General features: G+C 38.3%; 1 protein-coding gene across 5 annotated transcripts in view; it reads left to right on the top strand.

The window, feature by feature from the left end:
* The window catches only part of gpatch2 (G patch domain containing 2), a 232829-nt gene that overhangs the window by 29140 nt on the left and 181700 nt on the right, over positions 1-21989 (top strand). For all 5 annotated transcript variants that reach the window (XR_013888285.1, XR_013888286.1, XM_080200539.1 and 2 more), the window contains 3 exons: positions 2022-2083; positions 15945-16127; positions 17868-17947. Coding sequence is in view for 3 of the 5 variants with exons in the window: in XM_080200539.1 (XP_080056665.1) it covers positions 2022-2083; positions 15945-16127; positions 17868-17947 (325 nt within the window). In the remaining 2 variants the exon portion in view is untranslated. The remainder of the gene's footprint in view (positions 1-2021; positions 2084-15944; positions 16128-17867; positions 17948-21989) is intronic.

Genomic DNA, 21989 nt, shown 5'->3' with positions numbered 1-21989 from the left:
TAGGCAAGCAGACAACATTTCAAAACTAGAGTGAGAACTTTATTACTATGTTAGATGTGACAGTTGGGAAATACAGAAGCATGTCAAATACATGACATAATTCTTAACCTTTTCAGAGACATGTGCCAGTACTCTGGAATGTTCCTAAGCTTAGTTTTGCACGCTTTATTTGTATGATGTCCCTTTTCATGAAATGCAATCCCATAATCCCATTCAGCCCAATGAATGCTAAAAATATTCCTGACTTTTTAAAAAATCGCCTAAATTGTGTTAGATACAACTATTTATAGATACTTTGAGACTAAAATGTAAATACATGTTCGAAGACAGGGAGCGCCAGAAACTTTTATTTATATTTAGTTGTTAATAAAATGAGGCTGTAAAAAGACATCCTATTTCATCTTTAACCCTTATCACTACAAGAAGTGTTTTGAAGCAGTGATATTTAAAGTTGGATGAATGACCTGTGCAATAAAGTTTGCCAAAATTTTCAATCAGTGACTTGCAATTGACTATTTTCAGGTTCTTGTATACAAGAGTGCAAGTTGATATGGATTCGTGGGCATTCCAACTGGGTTAAATTCAGTGCTCAAAAAGGATTGCATTTGTTATGGAAGTAAGATTTAGGGAAACAGAATATTCATGAATCAGAAACCAGTCGCACTAGACGCAGTTTATACTTGTGTGTTTTTTAAATATTTTCACATTCACACTAGCCCACACATCTTCTCCCCTGGCTAAGAACCAACAGTTATAGCTATCTCTGTGGGTTATTTTGATTTTTGGATAGTTGGTGGGTTGCTGCTTGCTAGATTCCAGTAAAATCCTTCAGGGGAAAAAAGTATGATGTGCAGTTGAGGCAGCATTTTGACTTGGTCCTACCGTATGTGGTACAGTGTAATTTACATCTGTACTGATTAGCTACTTTTTAAAATGTTAAGTGAATTGCAGACCCAAGGAAAATAAGTGATTATTTTTAATCTGCAATTGTAAAAAGTTATTTTATCTTGGGACTAAATCTGGATAAAATGCCTCCATGATAGAGTTGTAATAAAAATCCACACTATTTTATGCAATACTAGGTAGATTGAACATATTGTATATACTGATGCTCCTTGGCTGAAGTAATGTCTCTTGCTGATTTAAGCTTTTCTAATGAAACAAAATATATTAACATTTTTGCTAAAATTGTGTATTTGAATTAACTTTGGGTGACACTGGGAGCCCTAATGTTGTTGGTATAAATCTTAGTTTGGATATGTTTATTAAACATGTACTCATAAATTGAGTTGTCCATTATCCTATATATATATAATATATATATATACTCTGAATTTTGTTGATGTAGATTACAGTCACATAACAAACAGTAAGTTCCTACTATAACAGTCTGACATCTTTCATTGTTTCGCTGCCTTAGTAATCAACACAAAATAAGGTGGTTTGTGTGGAATCACTAAAGGCAGTGTTAAAGAGAAGAGTTTTTTTTAATTTGGACTATTAATTCTAATTTCTGGGAAGTTTAATTTTTTTTCTGCAATGAAATGCATTTCCTTTTATCATTTTCAAATAGTGCTGCCAAAAGTAATAACGTCTTGCGGTAATTCTATTTCAAGTCTTGAAGAAAGGCTTACAATGCTTTTGATGAGAATTTGCATTTTATTTTGACCTGATTGAGCAGCACTGTACCTGGATCAAGCCAAATAGCATGGCATAAGAAAGAAGAGGGAAACATTTGATGGAGGCAAATAATGAAATGCATCAATTGTGTCAGCACCTAACTGCAGCCACATCTGGCTTACTGTCAGTGTCCCATTAGATTCCTGTGGTTTTATGTAGCAAAAATAATATGCTCTGTAGTTAATGGAATCATGATATTTGCAGTTTGATTCAAAAAAATCATCTTATTTTGCTCAGATCTTTGTCAGGCTTAACTTCCATCTGACTGCTGCCTTGTCTCTTTAAAATTTTACGATTCAGAGATCAATTGTTCTTTTGATCTATTCTTTTTCTTATTACAGTGAATCCAGCAGCCTCAGCAGTAGTGATGCTGGCTTGTTTACCAATGATGAAGGAAGACAAGGTACTGGTACTTTTAGTTCCTCCTTTAATGAAACTGCATTAAATTACAATTTTTCATTTCATAATATGATATCTAGTCTCTCAGTACTTTTTTCTTTAAAAAAAACTTTCATTTACAACAATACATTAACAACCTCTGAGAAGAAGTTTTTTTTGGCTGCTTTTTGGATGGGGGAGGAACAGAATGATGTGGTGGAATTCAGTGTAGTTGCCTTGATTAAATGTTACTTTATTTTTTTCTGCTTTCCACCGAAAGGAAAACTTGCAAACAAATACTGTAGTGAGAAAGTATCTTTTGGTTGTACAATACTCTGGACAGTGATTTGCAACAGCTGGTTGTAATAAAAATACAGGTCTTCAACATAGGAGTGTAATGGTAAGATATTCTATTTCTTCACTGTTCCCATTCCTAATGCTGTTCTTCCCCCAACACACTAAAAATAGCGTTACAACGCTCTCTTCTATCTTTTGTAAATTGAAAATCACATCTCTGGAAAATTTGCTCCCAGTTAATATATTTGTATACTGGCACAGACTTCCACTTGTGCAATGAAATATTCTGTCAGAGATTGGACAAGCAAAATATCTAGATCCAATGATCCAGTCAAGAAGATTCTCTACATCCAATTAGTAGCATTTAGCTGCTGATTAATTTAAGTTGGAAAGTTTTACACGGTGTTGGTTTCCCTCTCTTTATTTCACAATTGTGAAAAATTTAAGGTTGGTTTTAAATGAGTATAAATAAATTGTTAAGGGAGGGGTGTGGGAGGGCATGGAGGAAGGCTGGACTAATTGAAGTCCACTGTTTTCTAGGAGAGGGGAAATCGGAGGGCCAGCCAGCCAGGCCATTCTTGGCACACCTCAACACCATTTGGCAACATTGACTGGGGTAGGTGCTCATTGTGAAGACCCTCCATAAGAGGAAAATGAATTTGACAAATGCCCCTGCCCTTTTCAAAAAAATACTCCACATAAAATAAATAGCAAGTGACCAGGAAAGGATGAGAATACTTTAATGGTTTGCTCATGGATATGGAACCATAGGATAAGTTGTGTAATCCTATTCGTTCAGCAGGAAAGCTGTAGTTGGGCGGGGTGGGGGGGGCGGTAATGTGGGTTTCAGATGGATGATCACGTTATAATCTCAGTTTTCCAACCTGCATTCCCTTTGGATACGGTTGGCTACTTTAGAAAGATGTATGTGAGATGATGCGATGTTGTTAGTGTCTTGTGTGGAACATAAACATTGGCATAGACTTGATGCACTGATTGGACTGTTTCTGTGCTGAAAACTACGTGTGATTCTAGTTCCCTCCCAAGTGTAAATGTTGTAATTGAACTGTATATTTCCAAGGTTACATACTAGAGCATAGCTGCATCTTTAAACCACTTTCTCATCTTTATTACATTGTATAGGTACTGTTTCTGTGACACTGTATAATGATGACATTAGCACTCCGTATGCTATAAAATGGTCCACAATGTCAGAGTTGGCATGGACCAATGTTAGGTTCTAATTCCAGATAATCATACTGTTGGACTCCACGAGCCTTGTGCTCTGCCCAATTTAGGCCTTTATGGATCTTTCTACAAGATTTTCTATCTTGTGAGGAATAAGATAATCTTTCATTAACAGGTATATAATTTCAATGACAAAATGTTAACCACCCATTTTTATGTGACAACGTATTAACATCAGTCTATTGAACATAAAATTTAGTTATCTGCTGAGTAATTCAATGCCTTACTCTCAGGAGGGCATTTCAGATACATATCAGACTGGACTTACACCGAGTTGGGGATGCTCGGCCGACCTTTAGGAATGACAGCAGATTCTGGGAGTTTTGGCCGTGTTCCCAATGCCCCTGATTTTTGCTTGCATGGAAGAAGGATGCCGGTTATTGCAGGTCGTGAGCCTGCACCCTGCAATTCTGACCTGTCTGGCTCCATTGTGGGCAACAGGTCTCATAGTCCTCTGTTTTTCATGGTGTCGGACCAACTTTTCAACGACTTGTGATTCATGGACTCTCAGGGGTGTTGTGAACCAAAGCCTAGATGAGAGGATCTTTTCAAAAAAGTAAAGTTTAGTCATTCGTCACGAGTAAGGCTTACATTAACACTACAATGAAGTTACTGTGAAATTCCCCTAGTTGCTATAGTCTGGTGCCTGTTTGGGTCAATGGACCTAATCAGCACATCTTTCAAAATGTGGGAGGAAACTAGAGAACCCAGAGGAAGCCCACGCAAACATGGGGAGAACGTGCAGACTTTACCCAGACGGTAACCTAAGCCGGGAATCGAACTCAGGTCCCTGATGCTGTGAAGCAGCAGTGCTACCACGCAGTCCCAAAAGCAAGTTCAAAAGGTTGTACCGATGCCTCCTTGCAACTCACCCAGTATGGAACCTCATTATCACTATGCCAGCTCATCTACTGACACTCTGTGTCCCCTCATACCCTCCACGGCAACCTATGGCACTTCCATGACCTCAGTGCAAGACCACTGAACCCTATGATAAGCATGTGTGAAAAGGCTTTAGTCAACTGTTATCCATTCATAAAAATTGCTTTATAAAAGTGTTTATCATCCAAACACTTCAAAGTATCAATAGCCAATACCACAGGCAGTGAAACCTCTTTATCTTGGGTAAGTAAACATTTGTGAAAATAACAAAATAGAGAGCCAACTACGCACTGTTTTTTCAAATTTTGTCTGGTTGCTCATGTACCTTACTCTTTCGAAACAGCTAGATTGGACTCGCATATTTTCTTAAGAATTGAAGATTTAATTGAGGCATTTAAGATGATGAATGGAGTTTACATGGCAGGTATAAAGATCCTGTGGTGGTGAAGTACAGAACAAGGAGGGCATCTCTTAAAATTAGAGCTATGTTATTTTTGATGTCAGGAAGCACTTCCCCACATGAAGAGTAGTGGAACTCTGGAACTCTCTTTACCTTATCCTCTTTCCATAAAATCAAAAGTTGTTGAAGGTAGGGGCTAGTAAAAGCTACCATGACAGGTAACTTGAGTTAAGAATTTTTCTGATTCATCAGACCCGCCTCAGTTAAAAGCTACCCTAATGCACACAATCTTTGCTCTGGGGGTGAGTGTGGGATGCAGTTGGACCCGTTGATCCTGGAAGCAGAGTGTTGGTTGCCATGGACCGGCGAGCACTAAGGCAGGTTGGTTCGAAGGCACCCTTGGTTCTATGGGACATGGTGCCAGTTGTGTCATATTTTGTGTTCTCTAGCTCTATCCTGCCACTCATCCCCGTGGCCCTTGTGCCTTCTATGTCAATGAATGCCAGCTTTTGTCCCCAAACTGCTCCCCGTGGTTTATCAGATTGTCAATGCTAACTTATGCCCCTTCCATGCTCAGTAATCGAGTATGCACTATATGGGCCATATAATATCAATGGCAAATGTGGAACACCTGAGAGACAGGAATAAAACTCCCATTCACAAATCTTATTTTGAAAATAAACTGCTGTTCCTGAAACCCTATAAAAATATCAATCAGGCAAACCATTAAAGATCAATAACAGAGGCCTCACTTCACACCTCGTATTCTTGTCCAACTAAACTGACAAAATAACTTAGAGAAAGAACTCATTGCAGCCACTTCAAGAAGTCAGTTAAGGAAAGTGAACAATTCACTTAATTTTTATCAAAACATAACCCCTTGCTTAACTAATGCCTTTACTCATCCTGCCCAATTAAGTCTGAGGCTTACCTACCCGTCCTGTCACCGATTTAAGGCCTTTGAGTGGACAATTAATGCTCACCTTATCCTGCTGGCAGTGGTATTAATTGAGGGATGAATAGGGGTCTTGCCATGACAAGCAACCTGTGTGGGCTTGCTTGTAGGCTCCCAGTGCAACAATCCGTCACAGCCTGATCAAGGGACCCCAGCATTGGAAAGAAGGGAACCCAGCATTGGGAGGGGAGGGGCTCATTGCTCTTGCAACTGACCAGACTCCCCACGCCATGACTTCCATCCTGTTATCACGTGGTCTGAGATCGAACAACAATACTAGGCCACACGTAGAAGTAGTACTGGCAGTAGCTACCTGCTATTCACAAGAGCTGCTGACCTCTGGTAACCTTCCCTGAAAGAGGAAGTACAGGGCTTTTGCTGGCCTGTAACAGGCAGATGGGAACCCCGTCTTCTGCATTAAGAACTGTCCAATGAATGAAGAGGATATTCAGTAGAACACACTGTGTTATCGTTATTACTATTACACAGCTTTCCCTTGAGACTTTTTCCTGTGTGGTTGATGATCTGCATAATGATTGCCAGTAAACCAAAATAACCAAATTTACTGAATGACCCCCCAAATGAAGAAATTATCAACAGGATTCCACATATGTAGCTTTTACTACAAAACCTACATAAATTAAACATGGCTTAGCAGGCAAATTAATGTTGATGTGAATCATAAATTACACTTGGAAAACCGATGCAACAAAGACTAACGAGATTACAAATATTCATTGCACCATGTTCAGTCTCTTGGTCTTTCCAATTCAGCCTTCAGAAATGAGGATCTCACTTTTCTTATTTAATGGATTTGGCCCTCAAGTCACTTCGGTGACTTGACTCAATCGAAATTCCTCAGAGATTGTTGCCAACCAAGTGGCATACACCTGCAGAATTCCATTGCTCTGATCGGAAAGCAAAGATTCTGCAGAGACGTTGTTAAATGATCCTGCCAGCTCTTGTAAAGCTGAAGCATAGCTATAGAATTGTCCAAATTAATACCTGTGTTCTAACTAAGCCTTCACTGTTTTATCCTTTTTAACTGTTTTACACATAGCTCCTTGTGAATGTGCCTTCTGTGTTCTTCCCCGGCTTCAGTTGTCCTTTGGATGCAACTCCCCTTTGTGTCAGCCAGCGACACAGCTTCCATATGTTAACTTCCTGTTGGTTTTTCTCCCGGAATGGCTTGGTCACATGGATCAGGATTTCTTTATTGTTCAAGAAAATCACAATTCGTCCCTTCACAATTGATGCAAACTCTTAAAAGTCCTCTTCAAACGTAATCAAAACTAATTACAGATTCCACAGACATTTTTAATAAATTACAAATATTCCTTACTGCCTTACTTCTGGGTCAACTTTCAGCACACTTTAACTACAAAGCTGAAAGAAAATATTTTTGTAAAGAATTTTCTTCTCACTGAGGAGACTTCAGGTCAATGTAGATCTAATAATTTGCTTTGAAAACTCTGCCCACATTTTGACAGATGTAATGAATTGCATCGCAGCAGCTGAGACATTTTAAAATAATCAACAATATTCTAAATAAAGCAATGCACAGGATTTGTTTAAAGAAATAAATTTGCCTCATCACCCAAGGATAAAGGAGCCTTTAAAAAAAAATCTGGGACCCTGATCCGAATCAGCATCTTCACCAAAAAGTAATCAGTTGTTGCTTGGGCTATACTGCATGGATATGCCCTGTTTCATTGAAATCAGTCCATTAGTCTCTGAGATGTATTGTTTACAAACAGACTAAAAACGAAAGTGAAAACATTACCTGCACCCGCTTCCAGAGGTAGAGGTAACAATCAACCAAATGATGCACATATGAAGAGAAAAAAAGAGTGAAAAAATAGGGGAGAAGTTGAAAGTGTTAAAGAATAGGAGACAAAGAGACAATTATAGCAAGGAAGTAGCTCTTTTAGTTTTGCCTGACTGATGCCATGAGAGATCACCTATCTTTTACTTGGTTCAAAATATTTGGTTCTGCAGTTTTCCTTTGAATATTACAGTTAAAATGATAGAACTATGAAACAAAAGTTTGGTAATCGTTGTCACTATCTGAAATTTAAACATCAATCCCTCTTGAGTAAATCCCCAATTTTGGATTCTTAGAGAGTAGAGATGAGTCAGATATATGACACAATTGTACCTTAGCTGTGTCTTCAATCTGCATAACTTTTGAGTACTCTTCTCTATTGGGATTGTGAGATCAGTAAACTTCCGTTTATTATTGGTCATTTTGTTTTTATGTTTTGAAAAATAAAATGATTTCCATTGAATCTCACATAAGCTATTTATTTTGAGAGTTAATAACTAAAGTTGTAGTTCAAGTCTTGAAAACTGTGGATACTTTGTCTTAAACTTAAATGCAGTATGATGTGGAGTTGCTGGCGTTGGACTGGGGTAGGCATAGTAAATAGTCTCACAACACCAGGTTAAAGTCCAACAGGTTTATTTGGTAACATGAGCTTTCGGAGCGTTGCCCCTTCATCAAGTGAGTGAAGAGTTCAGAGCAAACTATCCAGCCTTCAGAAGAACACTGACCATGACATCATACAACTCTGCCACAGCAACCTCTGCAAGACATGCCGGATCATCGACAGAATGCCATCATCTCGCATGAGAACACCATCCTCCAGGTACAGGGTACATACTCTTGTGACTCGGCCAACATAACATACCTGATAAGCTGCAGAAAAGGATGTGCTGAGGCATGGTACATTGGTAAGACCATGTAGACGCTCTGACACTAGATGAATAGATACTGCTTAATAACTACCAGGCAAGAGTCTTCTCTTCCTGTCGGGGAACACTTCAGCAGTCAAGGGCATTCAGCCTCTGAGCTTCGCGTAAGCGTTCTCCAAAGCGGCCTTCATGACACACAACAAAGCAGAATTGCTGAGCAGAAACTGATTGTCAAGTTCTGCACATGTGAGGATGGCCTCAACCAGGATCTTGGGTTCATGTCACACTATCTGTAACCCCCACAACTTGCCTGGGTTTGCAAAACCTCATAAACTGTCCTGGCTGGAGACAATTCACATCTCTTTAACCTGTGCTTAACCCTCTGTCCACTCACATTGGCTGCACCTATAAAGACTTGATTACCTGTTAAAACTCACTTTCCAACCATTATCTTGCAATTGAGTTTGTGTCTATATATGCCCTGTTTATGAACTGAACTCTTCACTCACCTAATGAAAGGGTAATAATCCAAAAGCTTGTGCTACCAAATAAACCTCGTGGACTTTAACCTGGTTAAATACAGTTATACAACAATTCTGATGGCATATTGAGTCAAGAGTAATATTCAAGAGGTTTTATTTCTCTGAGGTTGATTTGTTTTAGTATTTTTGTGCAAAATATCTGTTAATTTAATACCTTGTACATACCACAATTATCTTTGGAACTGTATTTTTACAGTTCAGGTGCTGTAGTTGTGTAGCAATTTTAAAATGCCACCAGATCTAGATCTGAAAAGAATATACAATTTTAATTCAGGATTGGAAGCTTTACTGAGTTTTCTAATGTGGAACAATTAGAACAGCTTTTGAACAATTGATGGGCTAACTCACCTTTGCAATTAACTGTTCATAAGTTATACTTCCACCCAACCAATTTACTATGTACCTTCTTTATTATATGTTCTATTAAATCAATAAGCAAATTCAGCTTCTCAGTTGAAAAGGTTAGAGGGAAATGTTGCAGGAGAGCCTACATTACAGAATCAACATGCTGTATTGTGTTCTGATAGTGAATAGACTTTCTTCCCCATAGAAGAAAATTGCATTTTGACCTACTCTCCGCTCCAGATGTTCTCTCAGCAGTAACAACAACCACAAGAATTAATAGGGGGTTCGGAGCATGTTCCTACTTTGGACATGTTCTAGGAAGTACTTCCAAGCAAGGTATAACATAATCAAATGCAGAGTAAAGCTGACTCTGCATTGTCACAAAGATGTGCTTTATTGATAACCTCAGGACAGCACAAGTTACACCAGCCTAAATTTTTCAATTTCTTATAACCTCTCACAAGTTAGAATGTTAGGTTGGGCTGAATTGTGGACAAATTTGTGCTGTTGTTATTTCAAAAATGCAATTCACATGAAGTTTTGCATCCAATTGAGTCAAAGGGCTGAACTTAATGGGGAAGGCATATATTGCCCGACATCCCTGGTAGAAAAGCCAGTCGTGTGCTGACCAATTTTACAAAGGCTGTGCTGCAACAACAATGTGCTGGGGCTGGCTTTAACAAGGGAAGGGTGGGACTTCTGCTCTTCAAGGAAAGGAGCTCCTGCCCCTCAAAGCTGTCAGCCAATCAGATTGACTGGCAGCGTGAAAACCCTGTAGTGAGTGCTGTTGAGACTACACACAGCCCCAAGAAGGAGATTGAAGGCAAGTCCTAGGGTATTGGGAGAGGAGGGATCATGGACCCTGGGCTGTGGTTTGGATTTTGACAGCTGGGGAAGACACAAGGGGAGGGAGTACCCTCAGGGCACTTCCCAAAAGTAGATAATCATCTCCTGCTTCCTACCTTTTCACTTCAGATGGTAAAAATATGGGCTGGCTTGCTTTGTTCCACTTTCCGTCCCATTCCTTATTATGGTGGCATGTTATGGAGGGAAACAGACCCTCAAATGCGTGTTGTGGCTAATTAAGGGTTTAGGTAGGCTCAAGGGTGGGTGAGTTGGCTAACATGTTATTTTTCACCATTGTGCAAGGTACAGCTCAGTGATGACTAAGAAGGCATTGGGCTGGCCATCCATGTTGTCCCCCCACCTTCCCACCTTAGCCATACCTGGTAGAGGCCCATTACTTCCACCTCACCCCCAAGGTCTGTAGGTGGTATTCCTGCTCTCTAATTCACTATGGTACCTAGTCCCCATGACAGCTGGGTTGGAGATTTTATTGCATACAGTACAGGAAACAGAATCCAAATACATTAGACTAGAGGAGAAATAGAAACTCTCTGAAAAGATGTGCATCAGAACAAACCTGTATACCAGAAGGGTAGATGGTGGTGAGTAGTGTACCTACATCTGAACCAGAATTTCCAGGTTTGAGCCCCACCCCATGACTTGATGATCATGGAAGGTGCATTATAAGTATGGCCAAGTAGGTTGTTTGAAAACCTGTAAATCCTTTCAACACAGCTGTGGCAGGTAAGAGTGAAAGAGTTTCTTGGTCAGCCAGAACTATGTGGTAGCTGCAATGCAACAGTCTCCCCATGTTAAAAGACTCCACGCACAAGCACTAACCATAGGCTCCAAGGCAAACATCCTGCTCACTTTGCACAACACTCGAGAGAGAGAGAGAGAGATCAATTGGGGGAATATGGCATACATGAGGGAACATTGGAAACTTGGAGGTCAGAAAAAAGTTGAAAAAAGGAAAAAGTGCAGGACAAAATTGTAAGAAAGGTTTGATTAGATAAATTTGTTCAGTGAAATTCCATGATTGAACTAATTGAACTTCTGTTGCTGGAAGATAATTACAGATGCCCTCTTCTTTGAAGGTAGCAGGGAATAACACCTTTAATCTGTCAATTCAGTAACTAATGTAATTAAAAGACAATTAAGAAATATTTTCTCTTAAACCTCTCCCAATCAGGGCACCTGTTTCCCAACTTGACAGGGTCACCATGGAAAGAGCAATGGGTAAGCTTGTCGAGCATAAAATTGGGCTCCCAGCCCACAAATGAACTTTCCATTTCAGCAGGGTCTACGCCCACACAATTCAACCCTTTTATTCTGGCCACTTTTGATATTCGCACACAAGCATTTCTAGCTAGAGCTGTTATGATAAGGATAATATTTCTCTTCCTGTCTCAGGATGCTGAGGCTAAATGTGGCAACACAAGTGGGCAAAAAGCAAAAAAAAAGCAGGTACTGAAAATCTGAAACAAAAACTCAAGATCCCAGAAATATAGCAGGTCAGTCAGCATCTGCGAGGGAACAAGTAAGTAACCATTTGCCGCAGTGCCTGAGAGTAGCAAGCTCAGTGCAGTGCAAGCCTAGTTTTTTATAGCTCAATTGCTTCATAAACCAACTGGATCATTGGAGCTCATATTTGAAATGTAGCTTCAATTGCGAAAAGGATGATATTTGTTCATTATTTGGCAGGTAAAATGGACACACCAAACAGGCACATTAAAATAAATAGGTTAATAACACCTTCAGTAAAATAGATAACTTAAGTTCTGTTAATCTGTGTACAGTGCAATTTCAAGGCATCTTTCTCAGAAAAAGGTAATATCACTATTAGACATAGGAAATATTGGCATTAGACATTTAGATAAACTTGTTCAGTGAAATTCCATGATTGAACTAGTTGAACTTCCTGCAACTCCTTTTTATCTTATCATTTTCATTCCTTCACTCCTCACATTGACCATTGCAGGAAAATAATTACAGATGCTGTCTTGTTCTTTGAAACTCCTACTATTTATGTGAGTTTTAACTGAGTACCAACTGCAAGTAGGGATGGATTTTGAATTTTTAAAACAGTGACTTGACAGCATCATTGGAGGAAATGAGCTGGGAGAATTGATTGGACTCAATATTCTAAGGAAGCTACAAAGGATACTTGAAATGCTGACTGCAAACATGTCAATGAACATTGATAGTAATCCACTTCCCTCATAGATTCAAACTCGGAAACTTGTACAGTTTCCCAAATATCTCATCAGTGTTGAGCAATCAGTTAAATCAGGCAGAAAAAGAGGATGATGTTGATTATAATTCCTTTGAAATGTGAACTGATAAGACTCTATCAATTAATTCAAACACAAAATACAGCAGATGCTTGAAATCGGGGGTGGGGGGGGAAGATCAAAATGCTGAAAATACTCAGTAGGTCAGATAGCATCAGTGGAGGGTTACAGTTAACGTTTTTGTCGATGACTTGATCTCAGAACTCAGGAAAAATAGATATGTAATCAATATTGGGCAAGTGAAATGGGTGGTATTGGGGGGAAGGGAAGAACAGAAAGGAAGATGTATGACAACGTAGAGGGCAGGAGAGATTAAATAACATATGGCTTCATAATACAAAACCCAAAGGGGGTGGAATTTGTCTAGGTGAGGTGTGAATGGCTAGATGCCAGTTATCCAACTGCAAAGTAAGGGAATAAAGAAAAAGACCGGGAAAAAAATGAACCAGCAATAAAAAATAATAAGCAAAATGGAGTTGGAGATTATGAACTCAATTTTGAATGCAGATGACTGTTGAGTCAAAAGATGGAGTGTTTTTCCTCAAGCTTATTTTAAGTTTCATTGGTACACTGTAGCAGGTCGGAATAGAAGCATGATCCAGAATTGAAATGACAAGTGTCCTGTCTAGAAGACAGAAAGGGAAATATATATCTGTGTCAAACTGGCTACTTTTTTTTAAATGGACAATGAGTGATTAAGCATGACTTGCACCAGAGGAATATTTACTTTTCCGAAACCAGCGGGGACTGTGTTATCTTTAAAGGAGCACTCATGCACCCCTGACTGAAATGCACCGACCTCCTTTACATTTCTAAGACAATACTGTGGTCATAGAGATGGTATGTCTGCAAGGAGCAAAAGGGCACCAACTCCTCTGGTAAACCTGTCAAAATTCAGGACCTGGAAAAATACATCCTTTCGCCAAAATCCAGGAAATGAAGTGGGAGCTGTGTCACATGAACTCCCTCAAGTTTCTGGAACCTGTAATAGTGCCATGTATCCGAGCGGTCTGTTATTTTGCTATCTAACAGGTAACAGCATATTGCTTGTTGCTCATCTACACTGTGTACTACTGGTGACATTAGAACATCTGAATCTGTGCCTTTAAGACTAATTAATATCTGGGTGCTTTCTTTCATTGTGGAAGTCCTCACTTCTGGAGAGGCAGATCACTTTGCAATACTTTTTTAGCTTTCTAATCTTGAAGGAATATGCCATTGGACCTCTGCCTCGGGATTCAAGTGGAATGATAACTGTTATTTTTATCATGGTCTTGCCCTGTACCCATTTTTTTCCCTCATTTCTGTTTCATTATGAGTGCAAAAGGAAAGGACCCCTTTCTGCATTTTGTGTGTGTGTAAAATAAACCAACCCTTTCATTTTTCCTTGAGTTTGCCACGGAGTTAATAGAGGATTTGGTTACTTTAAATTAAAGGGTTGGGGAAAATAAGCCACCAACTGTGAAGGTGGAAATCAAAATTGCCTTTCTGTTTCCGGATGGGTGGCAAGGGACGAAATCAGGTGGGTTTAAATGAATCCCCCGCCTGTCCGTAAAACAAGTGATTGGAAATGCAGGGTCATACTTGTGGACTGAATGGAGGGAGGTGTCCTGCGAAGTAATCATCAATTTGTGTTTGGTCTCCCCAATATAGAGCAGATGACATTGTATTCAGCAAATATACTATACTAAATTGAAATAAGTTGCACTCAGAAGGAGTATTTGAGACCTTGGATAATTGAGCTCAGAAACCTGATCATTGTAACTTCCTTCCCTGAGGCGTATGAGAAAATGGGCTGTTCAGTAAATACCTGGGATACAAAGTTTCTTTCCCAATGTGCTCTCACGACACAACAACCTCCACCCTCCTCCACTATCAGTTAAGATTAAAGGTGATCGAGTGGCACAGTGGTTAGCACTGCTGTCTCACAGCACCAGGAATTCGATTTCAGCCTTGGATAACTGTCTGTGTGGAGTTTGTACATTCTCCCTGTGTCTGCATGGGTTTGCTCCGGGTGCTCCAGTTTCCTCGCACATTCCGAAGATGTGTGGGTTAGGTTGATTGGCCATGCTAAATTGACCCTAGTGTCAGAGGGATTAACAGGGTAAATGTGTGATGTTGCAGGAATAGGACCTGGGTGGGATTGTGGTTGGTATAGACTCGATGGGCCAAATGGCCTCATTCAGTACTGTAGGTATTCTATGATTCTACATTCTACCAAGTGAGATGCGAGAAGTGTAGTCAAGGCAGTTGTGGGAATCTGCGGCTTGTAAAGAATATTATCTGATAGCCTATCTCCAGAATGGACTTGGGGAATTCAAGGAAAGGAAGGGAAGAGTCTCATTCCGTGACATGTCTATTCCCCCCTTCCATCCACCACCATTCTCCATTACCTGGCTGACCTTATTCTTGTAATGAACAATATATTCTTTATGACCACTTTGTCCAAAGTGGCTGCTGTGGGAACCTACATGGATTCCAGCTATCCCTCCCTTTTTTTGGGGATGGGTGGAATATTTGTTCTTCCAATCCAATTCCAGCATTTCCCGCAACTCTTTTTTTTCCCAGTACATTGATGAATGTCAGTATTGTTTCTTGCTCTCGTACTGAATTGGAAAATACAAGTTACTTTGTTTTCAATTTCCACCCTTCTCTTATCTACACCTGGTCCATTTCTGAATTTTTCCATCCCATCCTTAACTTTACTGACTTAATTTCTGGCAAAAGGCTATCAACTAACATGATTACAGTTCCATGGACTCTCATCCCGCTTCTGTAAGGACTCTTATTTTTGTTCTTCTGGTTTCTCCATCTCCATTGCATCTGCCCACACGATGCAACCTTCCCTACTAACACTTTTGATTGTCCCCTTTCCTCAAGTGAAGATTTCCCCTGCCGGAGTGATTGACAGGGCCTTCAGCTGTGTCCAATCTATTTGACACATTTCTGCTCTCCCTCTTTCTACCCTCTACCCCAACTCCTCCCAGAACCAAGGGTTCCATTTACCACATCTTCCACATCACCATTCTGTCATAGACCTTCCTCTTTGTTCTTTGTTCTCCTCTCATTTTTTTGAAGCTTATTATGAATCTATTTTTCCTGACAAAGCATCATCAAACTGAAATGTTAATTATACTTCTCTCCATGGATGCTGCCTGGCCTGCTGAGTCCTGCCCTTTTCACTTTTTATAGGTTTGCATATTGAGATTTAAATAGCAGAATTTTGTTCCTAACAGCATATTAAAAGTAATCCATGGATGTTTTGAACATTTTAGATACCAGGCATATGCCAAGTTATGTTGCTTATTTGTTTGGCAGAGATTAATTGTACAATACTTCTTGTATATAAATGTACTTTTTTAAGACTTGATTTTTTTTTAAAGGTGACGATGAACAGAGTGACTGGTTCTTTGAGGGTGAATCTGGTGGGGCATGTGGCATTGCTGGGATCATTCCTTGGTGGGAGCAAGATGATGCCCTGGAACTGGAGAGCGAACTGCCGGATCCAGTATTTGAAAGCATCTTAACTGGTACTTTTCCTCTCATGACACAATCATCCCAAAGAGGTCAGTAACATTCTTGCTTCCAATTACAGGTGTGAAGTTATTAAATAATGTTACTTAAATAAAAGCAAAATACTGTGGATGCTGGAATCTTTAATAATTTGACTTCTTTGCTTGACAGGAGAGTTGCCAGTGGTTCTGAACTATGATGTTTTAGACTGTCAATTTCAGTATATTGGAAATGTGTTAACTTTGGACCTTTTTCTTTTCCTTTTCGTGTCTTTGCCAAATGTATAATTTCTTTAAAAAGAAAACAGATTGAATAGATTTGCTAGAATCAATAGATGGAAATGAGAAAAAGTGATTTATGTACAAAGAGAAAAAGAAAATATTTTCTTACTACATTTCAAACTTTGCATGCTATTATTAAATACTATAATTATTTTTTGTTTAAGCCGTGATGTTTTATTGTTAACAAATGCATTTAATTTTTCAGAACATTTTCATTTTAAACAGCATTTAAGCCAATTTTCTTCACAAGTTCTTACGCTTTCTGCATAACAATTAGCCCCTTGATATAAACTTTTCGTAGTTTTAGACCTATAGTGAATCTTGTGCATGTAATCGGGTGAATGAATAAAATTGCTGTGACGAGACTGACATAAGAAAAGAAAGGACTTGCTTAATGTAATGCCTTTCGTGACTTCAAGATATCTCAAAGTGCTTTGCAGCCAATGAAGAAGTTTGGAAGTGTAACCATTGTTCCAATACACATTACTCAGAGGGCTGTGAATGCTCAGTAATTGATAATATTAAAGGTGGAGGTTTTTGGATACTAAGGAAATTGATGGATATGGGGATAACGTGGGAAGGTGGAGTTGAGGTAGTAGATCAACCATGATTATACTAAATGGCAAAGCAGAACCAAAGAGTAAAATGATCTACCACTGCTCCTATTTCTTATGTTTTTATAATGTCGGAATTGCAGCAGCCAATATTTGCGCAGCCAGGTCTCATAAATGGCATTGTGATAATGACCAGATAATCTGATTGAGTGACAAATACTGACCAGAACACGAAGAAGAGAGCCTGCCCCCATTTCCTCCTCCCTGCCATGGGGACTTTGATGTCCACCTGAGAGAAGGTTAATCTGAAAGATGGATTCTCCAACCATGCAGCACATTCTCAATACTGTATTGAAGTGCCAATCTAGAATCTCGTGCTCAAGTCTCTCGAGTGCCTTGAATCTACAATTTGTTGCCTTTGAGGTGATTGTTGTCCCCACTGACCCACAGCTGACACATTATATACAGTTAGATTTGCATTTATTACGGACAATGACTTACATGATGTGTAAATCTTCAAATGGAGAAAATTTGAGGAGTAAAATGCACAAAAGAGTAGTAATATTTAGGTCTTGGAAAATGGAGTCTGAGGTGAAGAGCAAACTGAGACCTACAAAAATAATTCTGAATCTTTTGTGTTCAAATTTGTGGGCTGTGAATACTGAACACTTATCAATTTGGCTTTCCCTGAATACATTTTCTAATTATTTCTGATGCCTTTGATTTTGATGCCAAGATCTGAATGCAATTCTCAAAGGGTTAATATGTTTCTTTCTCTTACCAAATCAAGATATTACTATTGCCCATTAAAGTTAACAATTATATTTGCCAGTTACTTTTTGCTTGATTGGCAGTGTTTTAAAGAGCTGAGGTCAAAGTCCAGTCCATGCCCCTTTTAACTGAAATAGCTGTAAAATAGGTTGTATCAAAATCTCTTAAACTACTGTTTGTTTGATAGGGTTTCAAGCGAGACTCGCCCGACTGTCTGGAGTGGCAAATAGAAATGGCAGAAAGGGACCGAGGAAGATTTCCACAAAAGTAAGCACATTTATTCTTTCTCTTTGTCCTGTATAGCTGTTATGAAAGCTTAGACTAGTACCTTACTGAAGTTAGGTGCTGGAGATATTATTAAGACCTTGGCCTGTGACCTCTGCCCTTTCTGGTCATGGTTCAGGTGGCCATCTATCTCTTGATCCCTTTCCCACCTCCTTTCTGTCTCGCTTCATTGCGAGCCTGAGCATAGCTGGGATTTGTAGCCTATTTTCCAGTCTTATTGCAATCTCACAGTGGTGTTTTATTGGAGCCATTACAACTGATGGATTAGTTCTCATGGTATTTATGACATATGACGTACCCACGGTGTTACCAGCAAAGGGCATGAAAAAAGGGAAAAAATACTACTGATTCCTCCTCCAAAACCTGAAAGATGTTGAGCTTTAAATCATGTTCTGAAAGGTGTGCATTAACATACTGCTAAATTTTTCTTTATTTTTGGTCATTGGCAATGTAATTGAAAATTGTGCCAAGAGATAGAGAAACTACCTCCTATTGTGTACTGGTGTTTGTGAGAGAGATAGCTAGCTACTATGCTATGATTGAACTAATGTCAGATGTGTTTAACTCTGAATTGTTTAATATTCTTGACTTAAGGTATAAATTCTGTTTAAATTAAGAGCAGAATAATAGGGTTAAAAGAAGTATTGATTTTAATTCATCTGTATTGTCTCATTAATTTTTTTTTGTCTTTGTATGATACTAGCAAAATCCAAAAGTAAATTAGCAAATTAGAAACTATTGTCTTTTATTGAATGCTTCAGGAATTAAAATGGATTAAATATTTGTTTGTTATTTTGGTGTGCTTTCATGGTCATGCACACTAAAGCAGTATGCATTGTGAGCACTTAAGTAGGAAATGTGCTGGGAAACACTGGATGCGTTAATAGTTTCGATTAATTACAGTATTTTTACCAAAAAATTCTCATAATATGGGCTGCTAGGCATCCTTCCATTTTTCATATCATATAACCTTTTCTCATTTATCTCTTTTTCGTTTGCCCTAGTGTTTTCAATTTTATTTTGAATGTTTTAATTTTTGAGCACGTTTAGACATGGAAAGTAATGATTCACAAATTTAAGAAAACTATTTGAATCTAAATTTAGCTAATTTAGTTTCAATTCTATTTACGTTAAATTAGAAAAACAAAAGCCTAAATATTCCCTTGCTTTATTTGGTTGCAGAAATGCAATGACACCTTAAGCCTCAAAGAATTAAAACAGAAAATTGTTCAGCTGTATCAGTAAATGGATTTGAGATTATGGGTATGAGTAGGGTATATAGCGCCAAAGTCTTGTCACAGAATTAGATGTCAAAAATCTTCTTCAGTTTTAGATATATGGTTCACAGCTACTGGGTATGATTAATACATACAATCTAAATCATTGAAAGTTCCTCTGTTCTTTTCGTAAAATACAATAGAGCACAAATCACTTAAACCATGGGAGGATAACAATTGGAAAATAATGCATCTTCCCTACCAATGAATTGTCAGTTATATCTAATTTAACCAAAATCAATTCATCTTTCTTGCATTAGATGAAACTACTTGCAATAAATCTTCACCTAATGTTTGATCCATTTTTTTGATACATCTCCAACAGTTTATTTTCAAGCCTGCAAACCTGCATTTTAAGTCTATGGAAATAGATAGAAGTCTTGTTTTTTTATCCCCCCATCCTTCAGAAGCTAATGTTTGTTTGCAAGTCTGGGAATATTTGGCATTTAATTTTCCCTATTTGCCCTGTTTGTGTCTTTTTTATTTCTGTTTTTCATCTCCTTGTGTCTGCCCTTCTACATTATTTTTCTCCTTTTCTATTTGTTTTTGTCTCCAATTTTTTTTTCCCTTCTAGGGTCTTCCTGTGATTTCCTTTTGCCTTTCAATCTAGCTTTCTTTATTTTTTTCCTTACCTGGATCTATTCCCACAGGAGCTTTCTGTCATACTATGGTCAAGACGGTGAGATTAACTGTGCTGTATATAACTGTTGTCATTGTTTCATTGGTCAATAAATGACTGGTCTATAGTGATTTGAGATGACTATAACAGTTAACAGTTATTAGCTTATTGACCAAAGTTACTTCCAAGTTACAGCAGAAAACCTGACTCATTAGTATTATTGGGATCATTACTACTTTGTTGACATGCAGATCCTGTTAAACTTGAGTTCCCAAGCTGCTAAAGTTCTGTTTTTGCAGCTTTGCTATGCTCTTCTTCTGCCTTTTCCACTTTTTTCGCAGATGTGATCATTCTTGTTTATCTTGTTTCCTTATAGTGTTAATGTATTTCTTTCTTTTGAAGTGATTCTGGAGAGATTTAAATTTATTTTCTGATAATTGCACCATAGTCCAAATTGAGTGAGATTAGATTTCAAATTCTGAATGCCCAGTTTATCTGCAAGTCAATTGTAATATTTATTTTCTGTAAATCAAAGTACAACTATTTATAAAATTATGAGAGATTTTGGCAGTGTAGGTATGGGGAAACATGTTTGTTATCATTGGCAGGAGGATCAGTAACCAGACAATACAGATTTTAAGATAATTGGTAAAAGAACCTGATGGAGCTAAAGAATTTTCTTCACACAGTAAGTTACTATGAGCTGGAATTCACTTTCTAGAAGATTGCCGGGTCAGATTCAATAGTAACTTTCGAAAGAAAATTATATATAGGGTTTGAAAATGAAAGCATTGGAAGACTACGGGGAATGAGCGAGGAATGACATGAACTGGCTATTTCTTACAAAGAATTGGCATAGACATGATGGGCAGAATGGCCTGCAGTGTTATCTAATTTTATGAAGTATAGAATCATACACAGCATAAATGCAGGTCCATTGCACTATTGCTGGCTCTTCGATAGAGCTATCCAATTGGTCCTAATCCCTGGCTGTATCTCCATGGCATTGTAAGTGTTTTCCGTTCAGATATTTATCCTGTTTTCTTTTGAAAATTATCTTTGCATGTACCTCCACCTTCCTTACAGGCTATGGATTCCCGGGCACCAAAACAGCTTCTTTTTTTCTCCATCTCAACAGTAGTTCCTTTGTGGATCATGTTAAATATGCATTACCAATTCTTTTGCCAGTGATATCTGTTTCTCCTTATTTATACTGTCAAATCCATTCATGATTTTAAACATCTCTAACCCTCCCTGATCTAGGAACAACCCAGTTTTACCTAGTTTCTCCGCAGAACTGAACACCCTCACCCCTGCTATTATTCTAGTAAATCATCTGCATTTTATTGAAGGCTTTGACATCCTTCCTAAAGTCTGGTGCCCAGAATTCGAACAAAATACTCCAGCTGAATCAACCAGTATTTCATAAAGGTTTTGTTAATCAAGTCCTTGTTTTCACATGCTTCTTAACATGCATTGCAACTTCATTTGCCAATTCAAAGATTTTGTGTGTACACCCATAATCTCTCTCTGTTCTTGCCCCCTTTTAAAATTGTACATTTAGTCTATAGTACCTTTCCTCATTCTTCCAAAATGTATCACTTCACCCTTTTCTCTGTTAAAATTTTATCTGCTGCATGTCAGTCCTTTTTATCAGTCTGCATATGTCTTCATGAAGAGAGTTATAACCTTACTTATTATTTACTACATTTCTGAATTTTGTGTCAGGTGCAGACTTTGAAATTATGCTCTGTATACCTAAGAATGGGTCATTGATATCTATCAAAAGAAGCACTAGTCCTGATACAGACACCTGGGGAACATTGCTATATACTTGACTCAAATCTGGAAAACAGCCATTTGTATAAAAACCATTTGTATAATGTATAAAAAGCTACACACAGCTTTTTATACATTAACCAATTTTGTATCTATATTGCCGCTGTCTGTTTAAAGCCTTGACAGTTAATTTAATAACAAGTCTATTATATGGTGATTTTACAAACACATTTTTGAAAGCTTGTTTGCAAAATATGAGATGTACTATCCTCATGAACCCTCTTATTCATTTCATCAAAGAACAAGATCATGATAGTTAAACACAATTTACGTTTAACAAATCCATGCT

The sequence above is a fragment of the Carcharhinus amblyrhynchos genome, chromosome 12, assembly GCF_965287045.1.
Source record: "Carcharhinus amblyrhynchos chromosome 12, sCarAmb.v2.hapA, whole genome shotgun sequence".
Lineage (NCBI taxonomy): Eukaryota > Metazoa > Chordata > Chondrichthyes > Carcharhiniformes > Carcharhinidae > Carcharhinus > Carcharhinus amblyrhynchos.
This window is presented reverse-complemented; position numbering and strand designations above follow the sequence as displayed.